At 44.3% G+C, this 20,223-nt stretch overlaps 1 protein-coding gene across 1 annotated transcript in view; it reads left to right on the forward strand.

The window, feature by feature from the left end:
* The first annotated feature begins 5,102 nt into the window (after nt 1-5,102).
* The window catches only part of SMS (spermine synthase), a 78,534-nt gene continuing 63,413 nt past the window's right edge, over nt 5,103-20,223 (forward strand). Inside the window, exon 1 of the mRNA XM_084642585.1 lies at nt 5,103-5,310. Within this exon, the coding sequence (XP_084498711.1) occupies nt 5,256-5,310 (55 nt within the window). The 5' untranslated portion in view covers nt 5,103-5,255. The remainder of the gene's footprint in view (nt 5,311-20,223) is intronic.

Raw genomic sequence — 20,223 nt, forward strand, 5'->3', positions numbered from 1 at the left:
CAAAAGCTCTGTTGACACTTTCCTGACACATTGTGCTCATCTATGTGTCTTTACTATAGTTTCAACCAATTTGCTTAGTACTTGAAATTTGGCATAGCAGTGTACAATTGCCAGGATTGCCTTTTGGGTTTTTTTTTTTTTTTTTAAATTGGCATCACATTGGCTAATCTATCGGTCATCTGATACAGAGTCTGATTTAAGTGATAGGTTATATACCACACTTAGTAGTTCTGCAATTTCATATTTGAGTTCCTTCAGAACTTGGGTGAATACCATCTAGTCCTGGTGACATATTACTGTTTAATTTACCAATTTGTTCCAAAACTTCCTCTACTGACACCTCAAACTGGAACAATTCCTCAAATTTGTCACCCAGAAAGAATGGTTCAGGTGTGGGGAATCTCCCTCACATCCTCTGCAATGAAGATTTATACAAAGATTTCATTTAGCTTTTCTGGAATGACCTTATCTTCCTTGTGGCACCTTAGAGACTAACCAATTTATTTGAGCATAAGCTTTCGTGAGCTACAGCTCACTTCATCAGATGCATACTTTGGAAACATTTGCACAGTATGCATCCGATGAAGTGAGCTGTAGCTCACGAAAGCTTATGCTCAAATAAATTGGTTAGTCTCTAAGGTGCCACAAGTACTCCTTTTCTTTTTGCAAATACAGACTAACACGGCTGTTATTCTGAAACTTATCTTCCTTGAGTGCTCCTTTAGCACCTTGATTGTCCAGTGGCCACACTCACTGTTTGGCAGGCTTCCTGCTTCTGATTTATTTATTTTGCTGTTTAGTTGTGTCTTCTGCTAGTTGCTCTTCAAATTCTTTTTTAGCCTGCCTAATTATACTTTTACACTTACCTTGCCAGAGTTTATTCTCCTTTCTGTTTTCTCAGTAAGATTTGACTTCCAGTTTTAAAAGGATGCCTTTTTGCTGACAACCACCTCTTTTACACTATTGTTAAGCCATGGTGGCTTTTAAAAAACCATAAGAGGTTCAAACTAAATGTATACCCCAAATAAATAATCTTTTTTTTTAAATAGTTTCCAAGCAACTTAAAGGCACTTCCCCTTTGTGCTGTTCTTCTTAATTTCTGTTTAACTAGCTTCCTCGTTTTTGTGTAGTTCCCCTTTTGGAAGTTAAATTCTACTGTGGTGGGTTTCTTTGGTATTTTCCCCCCTAGAAGAATGTTAAATTTAGTTTCTTTATGGTCACTAGTATCAAGCAGGTCAGCTATATTTACTTCTTGGGCCAGGTCCTGTGTTCCACTTAAGGCTAAATCAGGAATTGCCTCTCCCCTTGTGGGTTGCAGGACAAACTGCTCCAAGCAGTCGTTAATGGTGTCTAGAACTTTTCTCTGCATCCCATTCTGAGGTGATGTGAACCCAATCAATATGGAGATCAACTTTCTGTTTTTGTAGCCTCTCCAATCTCCCTGAGCATTTCACAATCACCATCACCATCCTGAGCAGGTGGTCAGTAGTATATTCCTACTGCTATATTTTTATTGTTCAAGCATGGAATTTCTATACAGAGATTCCACGGTACTTTTTGATTCATTTCAGATTTTTACTATATTTGATTCTGTGCTTTCTGTCACTCCTGCACCAGCACAACCTACTTTGTCATTCCTATATATTTTATACTCTAATATTACTGTGTCCCATTGATTATCATAATTCCACCAAGTTTCTGTGATGCCTATTATGTCAATATCCTCATTTAATACTAGGCATTCAAGTTCATAAATCTTAGCATTTAGACTTCTATTATTTGTATATATGCACTTACAAAATTTGTCAACATTTAGTTGTCTGCTTTCATGAAATATAATTGAATGGGACTCTTTTTATTTGTTTCCTTCCAGTTCCTATCTGAATGTATCCACTCCTATCTTCTCCTTTTTTACTAGGTTAGAGTATCCCTTCTAATAAATCCTCACCTAAAGCAGTGGTCTCCAAAGCGGGGTGCGCCAGATGACCGATTGGGGGGCACAGCAGGAGGAGCGCCGCCGGAGGCGTGGAGGGGGCGGCCCTGAGTCCTCCGGCCCGTGGAGGAGCAGGGGCAGCCGCGGAGCCAGCTGCCGGAGAGAAGCGGCGCTTTCCCCTTCAAAGCGGGCCGGAGAGAAGCGGCGCTTTGAACGGGAAAGCGCCGCTTCTCTCCAGCCGCTGGCTGCCCCTGCTCCTCCTGAGTCCCCCGGCCCGTGCTCGCAGGGCCGCGTGCCGAGCGGGGCTTTAGAGCTGCAGGCCGGGCCCCCTTAGCCCAGGGCCCTAAAGGCCCTGCGGTCCGGGTGCCCTGCCTGCCGGGGGGGCAGCTCCCAGAATCGTGGCCATGGGGGTGGGGCTGCGCTATGCAGAGCCACCCGCAAACCCCTGCAGCAAACAGGAGCTGCCCCAGGTAAGTGCTCTGCACCTCCTGCCTGCCCCAGCCCTGAGCCTCCTTCCGCACCCCCACCCTGAGCGCACTCCCAGACCCCGCATCCCACCCTGAGCGCCCTCCCACACCCTGCCTCCCTCCCAGACCCCGCACCCCACCCTGAGCGCCCTCCCACACCCTGCCTCCCTCCCAGACCCCGCACCCCACCCTGAGCGCCCGCTGCATCGCAAAGTGTTAAACCCAGATTTTCAAAAATAATAAAGCCTATTCAATCGCATTGCTCTCACTAAAATGATTGGTTTCAGAGTAGTGGCCATGTTAGTCTGTATTTGCAAAAAGAAAAGGAGTACTTGTGGCACCTTAGAGAATAACAAATTTATTTGAGCATAAGCTTTCGTGAGCTCACTAAGGTGCCACAAGTACTCCTTTTCTTTTTACTAAAATTATTTTTTTAAGTGAGAGCAAAAGTTTTTTGTACCATTAATAAAATTATTTTAAAAATATTCATCTTTAGCTCATCGTTTTTTCTATTTTTTGTGTATGTTTTATAACTTACATAATAGTACATGTATATAACTTATACATATATTGGGGGTGCGTGCTCAAATTTTTTACTGATGGGGGTGCACGATCAAAAATTTGGAGACCACTGACCTAAAGGATGTCTGTGTCTGAACTGTGTGCTCCTCTGCACCTATCAGCTTTCCCCAGCCACTAGTTTAAGCACTCCTCTACAACCTTTTTAATTTTACATGCCAGCAATCTGGTTCCATTTTGGTTTAGGTGGAGCCCATCTCCTCTACATAGGCTCCTTCTTTCCCAAAAGGTCCCCTAGTTCCTAGTAAGCCTTAATCTCTCCTTCTAACATCATTATCCCATCCAGTGAGACCCTGCAGAGCCAGTTAGACAGGCAGAACCGCATATGGAATTGAAAGCATTTGAGAATGCTATCATGGAGGTCCTGGACTTTAATCTCTTACCTAGTAACCTACATTTGACCTCCAGGACCTCTCTTCTACCTTTCCCTACATCACTGGTACCTACATGAACTACAACCACCACTCTTCTGTGGCTCAGCCCTCCGGCCCAGTCACGCAATAATTCACTCTCCTTCTAGGGTAACTAAAGGTCCAATTTAAGTTCAAAATGTCCAAACTTCTGCTCATCTCAAACTCTCATGAAATCTTTTGCTTCTTGGCCCCTCTAGAGACATTCTTGAACAGGGTTACCCCCGTTTCCCTTTGCTAGGGACTCTTACCAGTTTACCTCTGAGGAGCTTCCTGGTACTTTTAGGCCCTAGCTCATTGTTCTTCCCCCTCTCCCCTGAGCCAAGCCTATTCTATCCCCTATGGGTGATTCAGCTTGACTGCCTCAGACTCTTTCTGGAGGGGAACTCCCCTTGTTTCTCTCTCTAGGGTCCTCCTTTCTTCTGAGTTCCCAGCTCTATTTGAGTAGTACTCACCCTGCTTCACCATCACTGCTGGGGTCAGGCTTTCTAATTAAGCCCCATTATACCCAGTGGGGTCACTAATGAACTAATGCCAGCTCATCGGTAAAGCTAGGGATAGCTGCTAAACGATGGGCAGAGATTGCCTCAAGGGGCTAGCTAGTCCATCATGCATGTCTTCGTGGCCTCTATGGTCTGGTTGCATGTTCCAGTGAAGTTTTTGGTAACCCTGATGCCACAAAATGATACATTTCTGGATGTCACACCAGCCACAGCTGCTTAAACTAAAATTTGTACTACCACCCATTGTTTACATGTTGCCTCTTTCATTTGCTGTTTGTGGCATGCAGCATCTCATCTTGCAATTTTCATTTTATTCAGAGATTTTAAGTTTCCTTACAGCAGCCTTTCTTAAGTGTTCTGAAGGAGAGTGACAGCAGCCTCCCTGCTAGGCAATGAAGTTAATGTTGGAAGATCACAGGGCACTCTGAGGTACTTCTGTGAAACAAGTCCATGGGAGAACTCTGGGGGTGTATTTTTGTTTTGGCAGCAGGGGCGGCATCTGTCTGCTCCAAACACAACTGAAGGTTTGGGAAGGGCCCAACTCTAGAATCCATCAAGTTCCAAAGCGAGGCTCAGGGCGGCAAAGGAGACGCACAAAACTATTAGAAGCATTTGTTTTGCAGTGCAGTTGTAGGTAGGCGCCCCAGTCATGGGCTGAGCCCTGAACAAGCGCAACAAAAAGATGGTTATAGGTTCTTACGGTGTCCCTGAACCTCTGACTGCCTGGTGCTGGGCTTGGGCGACAGGGGATGGATCATGTGAGGGTTGCCTGTTCTGTTCATTCCCCCGGGGCACTGGCCAAAGACTGGATAGGGGGCTAGATGGACCTTTGCTCGGACCCAGTATGGCCGTTCTTCCTTCCCTGCTGGGCTTACAACCCAAGGAACCAACGTATTGCGCTCACTCTTCCCCTCTCCCGCTGCTGGCACAGTGTGGGCTCTCCAGGGGCCTGGAAGAGGGAGAAGGGATACTGGCTGGGCGGGCAGGCCCCAGGGTTGGTTTGCTGTGTAATTACTGCCCCCGTGCCTCCCTGACCCGCGGGCGGCAGGGAAGGGGGAAGGCGGGACCCCCCCCCCCCACAGGTTCGGCCTCTGCAGCCCGCCTGCCGCACAGCCTAGCCCCCGCAGGCCGCCGCGGTTGCGGTCCCCGCAGCCTGGGCTGGGCGGCGCTGGCGGGTCCCGCCCCCTGCGCTCCCACAGCCCGGCGCACAGGCGGCAGCGCCGCAGCCCCGCGCAGGCAGGCAGACAGACAGACAGACAGGCAGACACGCGCGCACACACCCCCAGAGGCAGGCTCTGGCAGTGGCACTCGCAGCGCAGCAGCGGCCGCCGCCACCAGGCATGGCACAGGGCTCTGCCTCGCCATGGCAGCAGCAGCAGCGCGACACAGCACCCTGGACTTCCTGCTCAGCGCCCCAGGTCAGCGCCCCCCGTCCCCCCGCGTCCCCCTTGCACCGCCCCGCCTCTGCCCAGTCAGACAGCGGGCGAGGGGGAGCCGGCCCCGGCCCGCTCCTTGCCGCAGGCCCTCCTGCGGCTCCAGCCGGCGCCACGCTCTGCCCAGCCGCCAGCGGCCGCATGCGAGCGCTTCCCTCCCCAAATCCTCGCGCTCCTTCCTCCCAGAGCTCCCCCACCCTGCACCCCCTTCTCCTTCCAGGCACGCAGCTGATTTCCCCCCCGCTCCCCGCAGGCATCCGGCTGCTCTCCCGGCGTGTAGGTTGCTCCCTGACCCCCCCCCTCCGCCTGCAAGTCTCCTGTGGGCCCCCTCCCCCATGTTTTAGGGCCCCAGGCATGCAGCTCTCCTCGTCCTTTATGTGTGCAACTGCCCTCTCCCTTCAGGCACGCAGGTTCCCCCTGCCTCCCCGTACGTGCGGAGCTTCCCCGCCTCTCCCCGGGCATGCAGAGGCGTCCGCCACTCCGGGCGCGCAGTCCCCTCGTGAGGCGCCATGCAACCCCTTTCCTGTCGCGCTCTGCACAATTCATCTCCGCGATCCCGAGGGAAAAAAATACAAAGTCCGCTCGGCATCGGCGGCCAGCCTAGCAACGCACCTCGTGCAGCTCTTCTTCGGCAGCCTAGAGTGTTAATGCAAATTAGTGGATTGTCACTGGGAAGTGTGTGTGTGTCTGGGGGAAGGATGTCGCTGCTATTAAGCATTTCTTTGCCGCGTGCGTGACCTTTTTCTGTCCCTTGGTTGGGTGACTTTCTCTTGGCGAGGTTATTTTTATTTTTCTGCCATTATCCTGGTGGGAAATGGGATCCGGCCAAGGTAATGCTTGGCCTAGTGTGGAAATAAAGCGAGGCAAAATGAGGTATTTTTGTTTGGGAGGGCTGGAGGGAAGTACAACAATATGATATGGAGAAACGAAACAAGGAAGTGCCCAGATTCGGAGGCCTGGTTTGGAAATGTGCATTGTGGGCCTCTTGCAAATGACAGGGGTAGCAAAGCTAGAAAAGACTCAGGTTTTGTTTTTAGTTGTTTATCCCTTTGTTATGGTGCTATGGGAAGGGAGTTGGTGGGGGTGTGCATTCGTGGCTTACATGCTGTGCTTTAGCATGATGACTTCAGTCTTTGGGGTTGATTTATGCATGTACTTGTCCGTTGAACCATATGAACTAGAACCATAAACTCACTGAACATTAAATCTCACCAAATGAGGGTCAATCCATTCTCATCATCGTATCGACTCATTATACTCCACACCTGAACATAGCCATTATGTGAACAACATACTCTCATAGCGCAGTGCCTGTACTTTGACCCGTTAATCTTTTACCCCTAATTGGGATATTGCAGATTATGTATTCCTTACGCCATCCGATCTTAAACCGAATTTTGCACCCCTTGATAATCTGTACTTTATTCCCTGATAACCAGAAACTTCTACACTTAAACTCTGTACCGTTCACGTTTTTAAAACATCATCTTAATTTTTTAAATCTGTTCTTACTAAAAACTAGATTTTTTCTTAAAAAACTTCCTAGCCATATTAGGCTTTCTGAGGTTGCTTTGGGGAGGAGACATTACTGTAAAATGGGAGGTCCTGAAAATCTGACCTGTGGCATTTCATTATGTAGTCTATTATGACTTGTCAGTGAAATGCTAAAAGTAGCATTTTTCTCTTATTTAAAATGGGGTAACAGGCAATAACCTGCTGATTTTTTTTCTGGGTCAACACAAAGTAGAGGGACACATATCCAACATGATTATTATGATTTTATAAGCTATTCCTGAATTTCTTGTCAGATGGTGGTGTGCAGAATTCCTTGCAGTAATTAGTGATAAAAGTGGGCTGGGGATCAGATTTTAACTACTGACTTCAGTCATGGACTGGTCAGTTGAGGGATGGGGAGGCGGGTTTGAGCCAAAATTCAATAAAAGTATTCACTTTATTTGGTAAGTTAGGTGGGTGATACGTTTCACTTTTGGAGAGTGCTGTAGTGAACTTTGAGTGCCAGTCAAAGTCTGTAGATAGCTTTGTAAAGAGGCAAGTAAACACTGGATTATCTTGCTATTTATTAATTACTCTGACAATATTTATTTAAAATAAATTTTTTTTTAGTTGTTTTTGAATGCGTCCTTTTTTACTCCTGGGGGAATTCTGCGCCACTGTGCAGGCGCATAATTTATATCCCCTGCAGTTTTCTTTGCTTCCGTGCAGAAAAATGACTTTCTGACAGGGAAGCAAAGGGAAGCCACAAGAGCGGTCATGCGACCCTCCCCAGAAGTATGTTTTGGGCAGCTGTCAGAGAAGTAGGGGTGGGGTGGGGGACTGGGGAATACCTGGCTGGTTGCTCCTATGTTGCGCTGGGTTCAGTTGATAATCCCGGCTGGGCTGGGGAGGACTGGACTTCGTCTTCCCCTGCACGGCATCCAGGGCTGGGTAAGACCCACCCCCAGATTTCTCCCCCAGCTGCAGGAAGCTCTGCACACTTACCCCTGCTCCCCGCTTTCTGCATCCATCGCACCTCCTGGCTCAGGGATTTGTGTACAGGGAGCTGCTCCCTCATCCACCCAACCCCCGTGCATCCAGATCCCCTCATACCCAGATCCTCCTGCTGAGCCTCACCCCTGACTTGGAAGCCACTCACACCCAGATTCCCACTTCACCAAGCCCCAGCTAGTTGCACCTGGATCCCCACTGCAATGAGCCCCACTCCCCCCACATCCCGATCCCCCTGCTGAGCTCTATACCCCCCCCACACAGACCCCCAACAACATTCAGCTGGACCCCCCTGCAGAGTCCCCTTATGGTTGCCCCCAGAACCCTCCCCCTCCCCCCCAACAAGCCCCTGTGCATTCAGGTCCCCCCCACACCCGGATCCCTGAGCCATCAGCACCCAGATTGCCCTCAACGCACACCTGGATCCCCCCACACTTAGCCTCTCCACGCTTAGATCCTGCCTTCCCACACCTGGAGCACCTGGCATGGAGGGGCAGGGCCCTGGGGTGTTTCTGGGGCAGGCCTGGTCCTTGAGCTGTGTGTGGATTGGGTGCAAGCCTCACTGCAGAGTCTGTGCTCTATGGGGGGGGGGGGAAAGAAGCTGCACAGTGATCTCCCACCTCTGTGCAGCCAGTGTCCTGTGCTCCCCAATGCCATGCTGGAGCCTCTACATTTATATGACAAATACGATTTGCAGAATTTTAAAATATTGTGCATGGAGTTCTTATTTTTTTGGCTGCAGAATGTCCCCAGCAGTACTTTTTCCAGGCTGTTTTGGTTGGGGACAGGCATTCCCCCCCACTGTTAAACAAATCCTTTTTGGGAATTCTGTTTCAGTGAAGATACCATAGATTCTAGAAGCTTTATTGCAATCCATAGCATTTTTGACAGTGCAGAATGATACATTTTTTGTAGTGAACCAGCAAAAACCAAAAAGATATCACAGAAGGGAAAATAATTGTAAAAGTTTTTGTACTTTCCTATTTCTCCCTCCCTCCTTTAGTTAATGGAGGCAGTGTTTTCAGGTGTTACATCTGCCTTACTGTGTCTTTAAAATCATACTTTCCTATTGTTTTTACAACACTTTCCTCTTTCCAGTTAGTGTGTGTGAAGTACTCACGTTAACAGCAAAAGGGGAAGTTGGCTAAACAGGGAAGTGTTGTCCAATAAATAAGTGAATGATGAAATGTACTTTTACTTATGGGCAATACAATTTTTGAACAGAAAAATAACAGCTGCACCTAGCAGTGTTACAGTGTGATGGTAAAGTGCTCTGGGATGTCCTGAAACTACTAACAAACTGTTGATGTATCTTTGAACTGTTTTTGTTTTAGAGTAATGTACGTTATCTTTATGCCTTAGATTTCTCTGCCATCGGACAGCAACTAGAGAGTCTTGTTTTTAGTATATAACTTTTCAAGTGTCTCCTACTCCCAAATATATAATTTTAGGCTATTGAATGACGTGGTTTAGGAAATGTTAATGTGTGGTAATATAGTCAGTCTTTAAAATCATGCCTCTCTGTGAATGGACAGTTTATATAAAGTAAGAAGACTTCAGTAACCCTGTGATACCTAATTATATCTAGTACTTGCAATAGCTGAAATCTACTAGACAATATAAAGCAGATGATTAAAAAGTATACTTAGGCTCCTTTCCTCTAGATAAAGCTAGACTGGGCTTTTTTATAGCAGCCTAAGGGGGATTTAGGCATTGCAGCACCTACTGGAATTCTTAATCCTGAGTTAGGCACCCAGGCTCACTATGCAATGTATGGGGAGAGAGGATCTAAGAAAGGGATTAACAAAAGCCAACATGCTCAGTGGGGAGCACCTAAACTCAACATTTCCTATTGGCTGGGAGACGGGTATTATTGTGTAAGCTCCTCCCCTCAAAGTGAGTTAGGCAATTAACTCCAGGCCAGAGGGAGATGTCTCCCTGCCTTCAGGGTTCACAGTTGTGAATCCTCTTGTAGAGTTAGGTGCTTGAACAGGGTCAGCCCTCTCTGCTTGGTGATCTCAGGACTTGGGCGGCTGTGCATGTGCCTAGCTGCTGAAACGCAAGTGCTTCTGGGACTCTTAACTGGAAATTTGGTGCCTAAAGTGCCTGGGTGCCTACAGAATTAAGCAATAGCTAAAAGGATTTTTATGAATGCGAATGGTATCTAAATGTTGGTATGTAAAAGGTGGCATTTACAAAATATCAGCTACTGCTTAATCCTGTAGGCACCTAAATTCCCCCCCTCATGAATCCCACCCTTAATAATTGGGAACCTAACTCCCTAAGGCATCTATGAAAATGTGATCATGTAAGCATATGCATAACTTTATGCACTGTGATTAAGCACATGTATAGATCATCATAGGATTGGGGTCACAGAGATTTAAACAATATAAAGTACTAGCTACCTGTTGGACCAGCAGTTCACAAACTCTCTGTTGAATGAACACTTGCATTTATTTGGCAGACCAGTGCTTCCTCTGTCTAACTTCTCCTGTACCTTACGGCATTGCAGGACAAACCTGATCTCCATCTTTCCCAGCCTTAATTTGAAATGGGGGGGGGTGGGGGAGATATGATTTTGTGTTTAAAACTCTTGAGTGGGAGGGGAGGGATGGATCGTTCAGTTGAAATACTTGTCAAACCCTGTCAACAAGAACATGCAAAGTCTCCATCCTTCTCCCAGCAGGTTGTGGGATCATGACATAACAATTAACTAGTCCTCCAGAGCCTCATCCAGGAGAAACAAGGAATTCAAGACTTTGTGGTTATCTAGGCTGACTTCCTGTATAATGACAGGTTTCAGAGTAACAGCCGTGTTAGTCTGTATTCGCAAAAAGAAAAGGAGGACTTGTGGCACCTTAGAGACTGACCAATTTATTTGAGCATAAAGCTTTCGTGAGCTACAGTTCACTTCATCTGATACATACTCAATTAACTTAGGCTTGAATAGAGACTGGGAGTGGCTAAGTCATTATGCAAGGTAACCTATTTCCCCTTGTTTTTTCCTACCCCCCGCTCCTCAGATGTTCTTGTTAAACCCTGGATTTGTGCTGGAAATGGCCCAACTTGATTATCATACACATTGTAAAGAGAGTGATCACTCTAGATAAGCTATTACCACCAGCAGGAGAGTGGGGTGGGAGGAGGTATTTTTTCATGCTTTGTGTGTATATAAAAAGATCTTCTACACTTTCCACAGTAACGGTCCGATGAAGTGAGCTGTAGCTCACGAAAGCTTATGCTCAAATAAATTGGTTAGTCTCTAAGGTGCCACAAGTACTCCTTTTCTTCCTGTATAATATAAGTCTAGTAAGTCCTGGATCAGAAAAATATCCAGGCTCCCAAGTGACAGAAAACATACCACATCCCTTGGTAAAGGAATGGCAAGAGCCATAGCGTGCTTTAGAGTTTGGTAGAGAACCTGGTTGTAGACCCGGTTAACTAATACAAGACTTGTGAAGTTAAATATGGTGTTCTTTGAAGCTTGTTAGGTTGAGGGCCAGGTGAAGTATTTTCATTTTCTTCTTGTCTCTCTATTCTGCGGATCTTGGATTCTTTTGTGTACACAAATCTGTGTTTCTTGGATGTTCTTTATGGACTTGTTCTCTGCCACACTGCATTAGTTATTTTAAATTAAAATTTTTTTGGGGGGAGGGGAAGAGGTACTGTATTAGCCTCTTCATTCCCTTTGAGGTTTTATAATTTCCTCTTCCTGTTCTTTTAAGGGTTTTTTATTTTCCTTCTTGCTGGGTGAAAGACCCACAGAAACAGGAGTAAGTGTCTGTGCGGGAGGAAGAGTGAAACTAACCCAACATAGTCAAATTGTCACAGTAAACAAAAGGAACTTTGCCCTCTACTCTTTTGGTTATTGTAATAATGGTAGTGTTTTTTAATTAGATGTGTTGTGTGGATTTTTAAGTTGATATCCCTTTAATGATTCCTCCTGTTAGATAATTGTATTTGATATTCTAGAAATATGAGATTTCTTGCCTCTAAAGCAGGGGTTCCCAAACTTAGTTTGCGGCTTGTTCAGGGTAAGCCCCTGGTGGGCCGCAAGACGCTTTGTTTATCTGAGCGTCCGCAGGTACGGCTGCTCCCAGCTCCCAGTGGCCGCAGTTTGCCATTTTAAACACGTTCTTGAGGAAAACCTGCATGAAACATTCATTCTTTTTTATCAGCTCTAGTTACAAGTGGCAGTCAAGAAGAAGCAAATATCTTCTATTAAATTTGTTAAACTTGTGGAGTGGGGTGGAGCGTCATTCAAGCACACTACCAGGAAAATGTTTCTTGGGGCAACCATGTGCAGTTTACCATGCACACAATTATTTTATAAATTTATACTAATTAATTTACAAGCATACTGAGAGAATATATATAATTTTTTTTTTTTTTTGGTCTTTGGTCAGTCAGTGAATTTCAGGCACTTAAAGGAAGTAAGATGTATTCTCTTCCTCATGCATTGGAATTTGTAAGTAACGTCCCAGGCATGTGTACATCAATATGCAAATGTTGGTACTGGAGAACTTGAAATGCTAAGTGGACTTGAAATGTTCAGTTTGTAGGCTTTCCTTACCATCTGCTGTTTGGTCTCTTGCAGTAGGAGTTCATTAAATATCTCACTTCTTCCCACAGCAAGATGTCAATTGGACCAAACACAAACACCATCCATATTGTCCTAAATGGGGAAATGCCCATTATAAGGCTAGATGTGTGAAGGATGATGTCACTCACTGGGTTAACCAAAAATGTGCCCTGTCTTTTCCTTAACTGTTTGCAAAGTCTATAGAAAGTTCTCTCTGTAGTTAAAAAGGCAGCCAAGTAAGAACTGGGAACCCTATAATAATGTGTGTGTATGTGCACATGACTTTTGGGGTGGGGGAGAAATGTTAAAAACATTCATACTTCAGTTTTAAAGTGTTGTTTAGCATTAATAAGCCCACTAAGCAGAAAAGGAGAAATTTATTTTAAAATACGCGCGGTTATGATTGGAACCCCATAAGCAATACTTGCTATTCTGTTGGTTCTGCAACATCAGTTAGCCACTGTTCCCAGAGCATTGCTGGCATTATGAAGCTGTTGTACAAACAATAATGGTTAGCTGTAATGGGATGCTATGTAAGTTGAAGTCCCTTTTTTAAATGGTATACTTCAGCTTCACTCAAATTGTAGGAAAATTTTTTTTTTTCTTTTACAAACCACGCTCTGTGGGATACTTTTTTAGAAGAGACACTATTAGTCTAAAACTAATTTAAATAAAAACCAAATTTGCCCAATAGTTCTGTCTACTGTCAAAATATTTGACAATAATAATCTCTTGTGTTTGTATGTAAAGAGCCTATTTTAGCTAGTATGGTAACAATATATTAGTTTCAGAGTAACAGCCGTGTTAGTCTGTATTCGCAAAAAGAAAAGGAGTTCTTGTGGCACCTTAGAGACTAACCAATTTATTAGAGCATGAGCTTTCGTGAGCTACAGCAAGTCAAGCTAATGATTCGAATGTATCTGGTGGCAGACAAGCAGAACTTCTTTGAGGAAGAAACTTGATCTGAAAGGTTCTGAGACTGGTTATTTCCTTAAAGTACTATCACTAATTAGAACAGTAATTGAAAGAAATTAAAATATAATCTCCAGTCTTAAAACTCAGGATGATTTGTGTTTATTCCCCCCACCAGGGTTTGTTAGTCTCTCCTCTTCCCCACCCCAAGACTACATCTGCAGAGCACCACTTGTGGAACTGCGAGTGTAGACAGCTGGTCACTGGCATTTTAACCACCACGTTGCGTATTCCTGCTCTGAGGCATTTTGGATGAGACACAGTGGGCCAAGGTCTAAGTATGCTGCTGCTAGGAGTGGCAGAGCTGAATCACTGGAAGATCGTTGCCAAAACAGCCTAGCGTAGATACAGCTGAAGTGTCTTTGGAACTGCAGATATTTTTCCATGGCATCTGCAGTCTGTCTTAGGACTGTGGAGAAGATGTTGAGCAAAAATTGGGGATTGGTCCTGCTTCAAGCAGGGGGTTGGACTAGATGACCTCCTGAGGTCCCTTCCAACCCTAACCTTCTATGAATCTATGAATCTATGTTACAATGTACAGTCACTTGCATGGAGTGCTGCCTGCCTATTGATGCATAAGTACTGCTTGCTTACAAAAAGTCAGCTGGTGGGTGGGGGATGGGAAGGGTGCACTGTTGCAGCTTGCCTAGGTTCAGTCATCCCAGTGTAAACTACAGTAGTGCAATTCTCTGGTGTAGATGCAGCTAGAGAGAAACTGAGTTTTATTCATGGTTTCAGAGTAACAGCCGTGTTAGTCTGTATTCGCAAAAAGAAAAGGAGGACTTGTGGCACCTTAGAGACTAACCAATTTATTTGAGCATAAGCTTTCGTGAGCTACAGCTCACTTCATCGGATGCATACTGTGGAAACTGTATAAAGTCTGCTGCAGTTTCCACGGTATGCATCCGATGAAGTGAGCTGTAGCTCACGAAAGCTTATGCTCAAATAAATTGGTTAGTCTCTAAGGTGCCACAAGTACTCCTTTTCTTTTTGAGTTTTATTCAGTTTCACTCATTGCAGGGATAACTTCCTGTGGTGTAGTAGAGCTGGAGTGAATTCTCCTAGAGCCTTGGGAGCCAGTGTTTTAGTCTGCTGTTTCCATACTCTCCTCCAGGATTGCCCTTCCAAGGAGTTGCTGAAAGTATGTGTGAAACTTGATTTCAGATTACAGGCACTCTGTTTTTGTCTTGACTTGTTTTTGTTTTCTAACTAGGAGTATGTTTATACTGCAAGTCCTCTCTCGCCCTCAAGCAGCCTGCCTCGGAGATTGGATCAACTGCTTTCGGCTTGCACTATGGAGCTAAAAGTAGCAGTGTAGACATTCTTGTCCTATAACGCTATTCCAAATCAGTTGACTGGGGCTCTGAGACTTGCTGCTGTGATTTTTTTTTTTTTTTTGCAGTGTAGAAGTACCCTACGAGCTCTGCAAACTCATCCTGAGTTCTTAGAGTGAAGCTCTGATGCTTTCTTGGTGTACCCAGGACTGGGGTCACCTTGTTATTTCCCTGCTACGGTGAGAGAGACTTGCTGGTGCTAAACTGGGTGTCAGCTCCCTGTCACACCAGTTTGTTAGCCACTCAAACAACCTCCTCTACTCCTTCGCTTTGCCAGGTTAACTTTAGGTGCATGCCAGCTTCCAAGCCCACTGTGAAGAGTGGTCCCCTGTCACTGTACACTCACAGAAATTGCCAAGTTTGCAGTCTCCAAAGAGACATTGTACACACCAGCCTGTTTTGGTTCAGTTGAGGCCTCACGTTTTATTTAATATTACTGAGATGAGTTTATAATAAAACCAAGAATAAGCTTATTAACGAGAGCACAGCTTCGAGTGATACTGAGTAAGGATAGTGGAAACGGAATTGGTTACAAATAAAACAAAAGTATAATATGCTCCTAAGAGAGTAAACAACTTTAGCAGGCTATAATCATTTGTCTCAAACAGTTTCTCACCCTCAGAATCGTTCTGAAAAGCTTGCTGACTTTTTTCAATTAAATCAGGATCCAGACTTTTTTTTTTTTTTTTTTTGAGTCACCTCCCTCCAGGAAGGGTGTTCAGCAGTGAAATGGATAATGAGATGTCTTTCTCCTTATATTTCCCAAGTTTATTGTCTTAGTTTCCAGAATCAGGATGACGCCCTGGGGTTCAGATTCCCTCCTGTTGGTTTTCACATCCCTCTGTCGTCCTGTTTTTTCTGTTGACTTCATATGCAAATGGAACTTCCTTTAGTGGTGTTCCACAATGCTTAATTTGCATTAGAGGCAACTATCCTCCTTCCAGTCTGGAATAAAACCTCTCTCTCTTTTAAGCATAATATCAGTAAGTATCCATAATTCCCCATAGAGTGATTTCACAATGATATTAATGACCAATATGTCACTGGCTTTCATTTAATCTCACACAACATCTTGGTCACCCTGAACAGCAAAGGGTTCTGTCACCCCTGAAGGCATGAAACCAGACCCTTTACCACCCAGAGTCTTCCCCGCTCCCAGTAGAGTTCTGCCTTCCAGCTGTTTCCTAGTTGTACTCGTGACTTACTGCTCCTAGCAGATCTTGGGCTACAGCACTTTCTCTCTGTGCTTCAGTGTCCCTGCTCTCAGTGGAGCTCTGGCCTACAGCATCTCCTAGTTATATCAGAGTCTTGCCTCTCCCAGCAGTCTTCCTGCTCTCAGCAGAATACTGGCCAATAGCATTTCCTGGCTTTATCCGTGTCCCACCGCTCCCAGCAGATTCTGTGCCAACAACACCTCTTAACTGTGCCACAGACACAATCAGCACTGACTTGATTTCCCCCCTTGACACTGAGTCTGATTATGGCAAGCAAATACCTGAGCCTTTACATTATTACAGAAAATGACACATCAAGGAAACCAGTTTCCCACATTCCCACAGTCAAAATCACAGACCATTTTTGGTGTCCATAATGATTCAGGCTACAGGCATCACACCCCTATCTGTTTGCCTGCTAGCCTGTAATTGGGCACACAGCCTTATGTTCTTCCTTTTGCGTCCCATGGGCAGTACTTGATTCTCTTCTCAGGTTCATGCTGCTTGCGTTTGTCCCGATCAGCAAGCTTGGTGCTCCAGCTCTGCCTCCTCACCGACACCTGGCCTCCAACTCCATGTGTTTCTACTTAACGAGCATCCTTTCCCACTCCAGACTTCATACCTTTGGGCCTCTCACTATCACCGCTGCTGCTAGATCATATGGGCAATGGTCTGCTTGGTCTCTTGCATGTGCTGTAGGAGAAAAAGGGACTTCTTTTGGCTGCTAGTTTGGAGTAGGTGCCCCATCCTGCCTCATAGCACATGAGTGCAGCATGGCCACCAGCTCCAATTTCTTCTGGTCAGCAGCTGACAGACCTTGCTGTGCACACAGCTTTTCTGATGGCTTCTTGGTGAGTTTTTATCACAGATTTCTTTGCTCAGCCTGACTCTTCTGCTGCTTTTATTCTTCTGTATACTTTCTTTTGTTTTTATTTCCTTTACCCTAAATAAACAGGAACAAATACGGACTCTAACCTTGTACTTTGCTCCCTCACTTTTGAATCTGTTATGGTCTGCTTAGCAAGTGTTTGGCGTGTGAACCTCAGGTAACTGATATAGGCGTGCAACTCCTGAAGCGACTACGCTGTGATGTTTTCTCGAGACATCTAAAGCTGTAGGTTGCAGCGTAACCCCTCTGCCTCAGTGTGAAAGAGATGCTGGTGCTAAAACCAGCAGCCATGCTATGCTGCTTATTTACACCTGTGTAACCCCCTTGTGTACAATAGGGTTGTACCAATGTAGCTGGGTGGCAAATGGAATGAACATTCATTCTGTTCAAAGTTCAAAAAGAATTAGAATCCAGTTCCCCTTTTTTGCTGTGTTGGCATTGCAGTATAAAGAATACTAGAAATCAGTACAAACTTATTTTATTTTAAATCAAGTGTAACCCTGAATAGACACGTGGTAGATGTGCTGAATGAGGTGCCTTTTTACATGGTACATTCTGAAAAGTGACTACTGCTTTAAGCAGAGTGGATACAAATCAGTTAACAGATTTTGTATTTAAATACATTTTTCTTTTTTAAAAATAAACCTGTCAAATTAAACTTGAAATTATGACAACTTACATTAATGCCTACATTTAGTATAATCTTTTAATCAATTAAATATGCATTTGATGTTAAGGAGGGGAAAAGTACTTTCAATTTCTGTTGGGCAGAAAATCTTTTGCCTTACTTTTGGTTTAAGATTAGCTAGCAGGTGCAGAGAATATTTTCTTAATTTTGGGCTAGTTCATTCAAAGTTGAGAAGTTGATAGAAAAAAATAAGCTTTCCTGCTTCTTCCAACTCCTAATCAGTCTATTAATAAAAAACAGGTGGTGGAGGAGGAGAGCAAGTAATTGGAAAAATGTGAGGGAAACGGGGGGGCTAACTTTTCAAAGATATTTAGGTGCCTAAAGCTGCACATAGGCACTTTTGATAATCCTAGTAGGTACCTATTTATATATTTTAGAATATCTTTGAAAATCTAAGATATGGTGACCAGAAACAATCAGTTCAATTCTCTAACTACCGAAATAGTTCGTTTCATAAAATCCGTTCTAAATGCAAAACACATTTGATACTTTTCTTAACGTATCCAGCACACTTAAGGTAGTTTTATTTAACTTTGTGTATTTAATTAAATTCCAAATTTCCATTCAAATGCAACTTGACACAATTATCAAGTAAAAAAAAAAATATCATGTAGTAAATAAAAGATGTTGTATGATGCGTTGTGACATTTCCCAAGATTGTGAGGCACCTCACTGCTACCCGTCCTTGGTGTGAAAGGGTCTTGTGTGTGCCTGCTGTGGATCAGCAGCCTCTGGCAGCACAAGAACCACCTTCCCAGCTTCTGCAGTCCTCGTTCTCTCTGTACAGGTAGTGATAGGCACACACCAACGCCTAAGTTCTTGGAGTGATCTGTGCAGTGTCCAGTCCCATATCCACTAGACACTCTACACAGTTACCAGATCTGCTATTCACAATGGAATGGTACATGCCACATTGTTAGTTTCAGCTCAGGATCGGCATTTTGCTTAACATCACAGTTAGATATATACATATAGTGAAAACAAGAATAAATTTATTATCAAAGATTCAAGTAATAGTGAGTAAGAATAGTGGAAAGAAATGCCTTAATCTTAAACAAAATCATTAAATGCTTTCTAGAAAGTAAACTCAACTAAAAGGTTAACCTCCTGTCAAAAGAAGCTTCTCTCACACAGTCTTCTGCAGCATTTTTAACCAAGATTGGCTGAGACCCCTACTTTCATGAATGCAAACATGCTGACTGTTTGTTTCATAAGTGCAGGATACCAGGTTATCCCCCCCCTCCCTTCATTGTCTTTACTCCGAGAGGGGATAATGCTCCATGGCTTTTTTTTCCTGCATGCTGCTTTCCTTTTGATTTCACATCTCTTTGTTAACATTTGACTGTGTGTGTAAATTGGCAACCATTGTGTTAGCTAACAAAGCTTAATTTATATCCTGACAGAGAGATGCACATTTCTTACCTCCTGTCTGGAAGAACTGGTCTGAGGCATGTCACCTTTTGATGATCTACTTTTTACCTTACATGCTTAAGAACATAATTTTCTGGTATAGATACATAATTCCTCGTGTAGTACACATACATACATTTCACAATGACATTAATGACCAGTGTGATACTGGGTTTCGTTTGAAACCTCACGTGACATGCTTTGGTGAACTAGGACGTGCACACCAGATTTGAGATTTGTGTAACCCCTCTCTACACCCATTTCAGCTGGCTTTAAGAGGTTCTTGGGTCACCTGCATATTCCAACAGTAATAAAAAAAAAATCTGAATAAATGTATACTTAAACTATATAACTACTAAAATAAATGTGTATAGATAGTGCATCCTCTTAACAAAAAAAAAGTACCAAATTTTCGTACTTTGTTGCATATCAATGTGTTCTAATTATTATATCAGCCAATGAGAATGAACCAGTACTTATTTCCCTAAACAAAACACGGTTGCAGAATGAGGTTTAAAATTGAAGTGCCTTAAATTGTTATTAAAATCAGCAAGCAGGAAACCTTGCTTTCATCACTGCTGTTAATTACTTAAAGCCAGGATGAATTATGTAATAGTACAGTAAAGTCCTTGGTCTTGCCCTCAGGTACACTGTATCTTGGAAAAGGAATTAAGTAGTTAATATCTTGCAGTATTTTATTTTCCAGGACACAGAGATTGACAGCACAGTGGCATGACTTGAATACTCAACTGCCAGTGCTTGAAAATGTTATTGGATGCCTACTAGCAGAAGGCCTGAATCTGATAGCCAAAGGTAGATATGAAAGATGAGGGAAGCCCAACAGGCGTATATGTGGGATCAGTAACATGGGAACAAGGCCAGAACCCCTGCTACCTTGGATTCTGGGTAGGAGGAGGTGCTTTAGGCTGCATCTCTCAGCCTCTGGATAATAGGTGTTTGAAACTCAATCCTTCCCTAGCTGGTGGAGGAAAGCAGCTTTCTGTCTCTACATTTTGCATTTCCTCATAGCTGCTGAAAGAATGGATGGAGGTTTTCTGTTTATTGAATCCTTCCCTCAGAACTGTTAGTTAGATCGTGGGTCTCTGCTAGTATATTCTTTTCTCCCCCTTCCCTTGCTAAAATACCTGTAGAAACCCTTCTTGTTACTCTTAACATCCCTTGCTAACTGTAACTCCAAGTGTGATTTGGCCTTCCTGATTTCATTCCTGCATGCCTGGGCAATATTTTTATACTCTTCACTGGTCATTTGTCCAATCTTCCACTTCTTGTAAGCTTCTTTT

This window comes from Lepidochelys olivacea, assembly GCF_965140295.1.
Source record: "Lepidochelys olivacea isolate rLepOli2 genome assembly, chromosome: 1".
Classification (NCBI taxonomy): domain Eukaryota; kingdom Metazoa; phylum Chordata; order Testudines; family Cheloniidae; genus Lepidochelys; species Lepidochelys olivacea.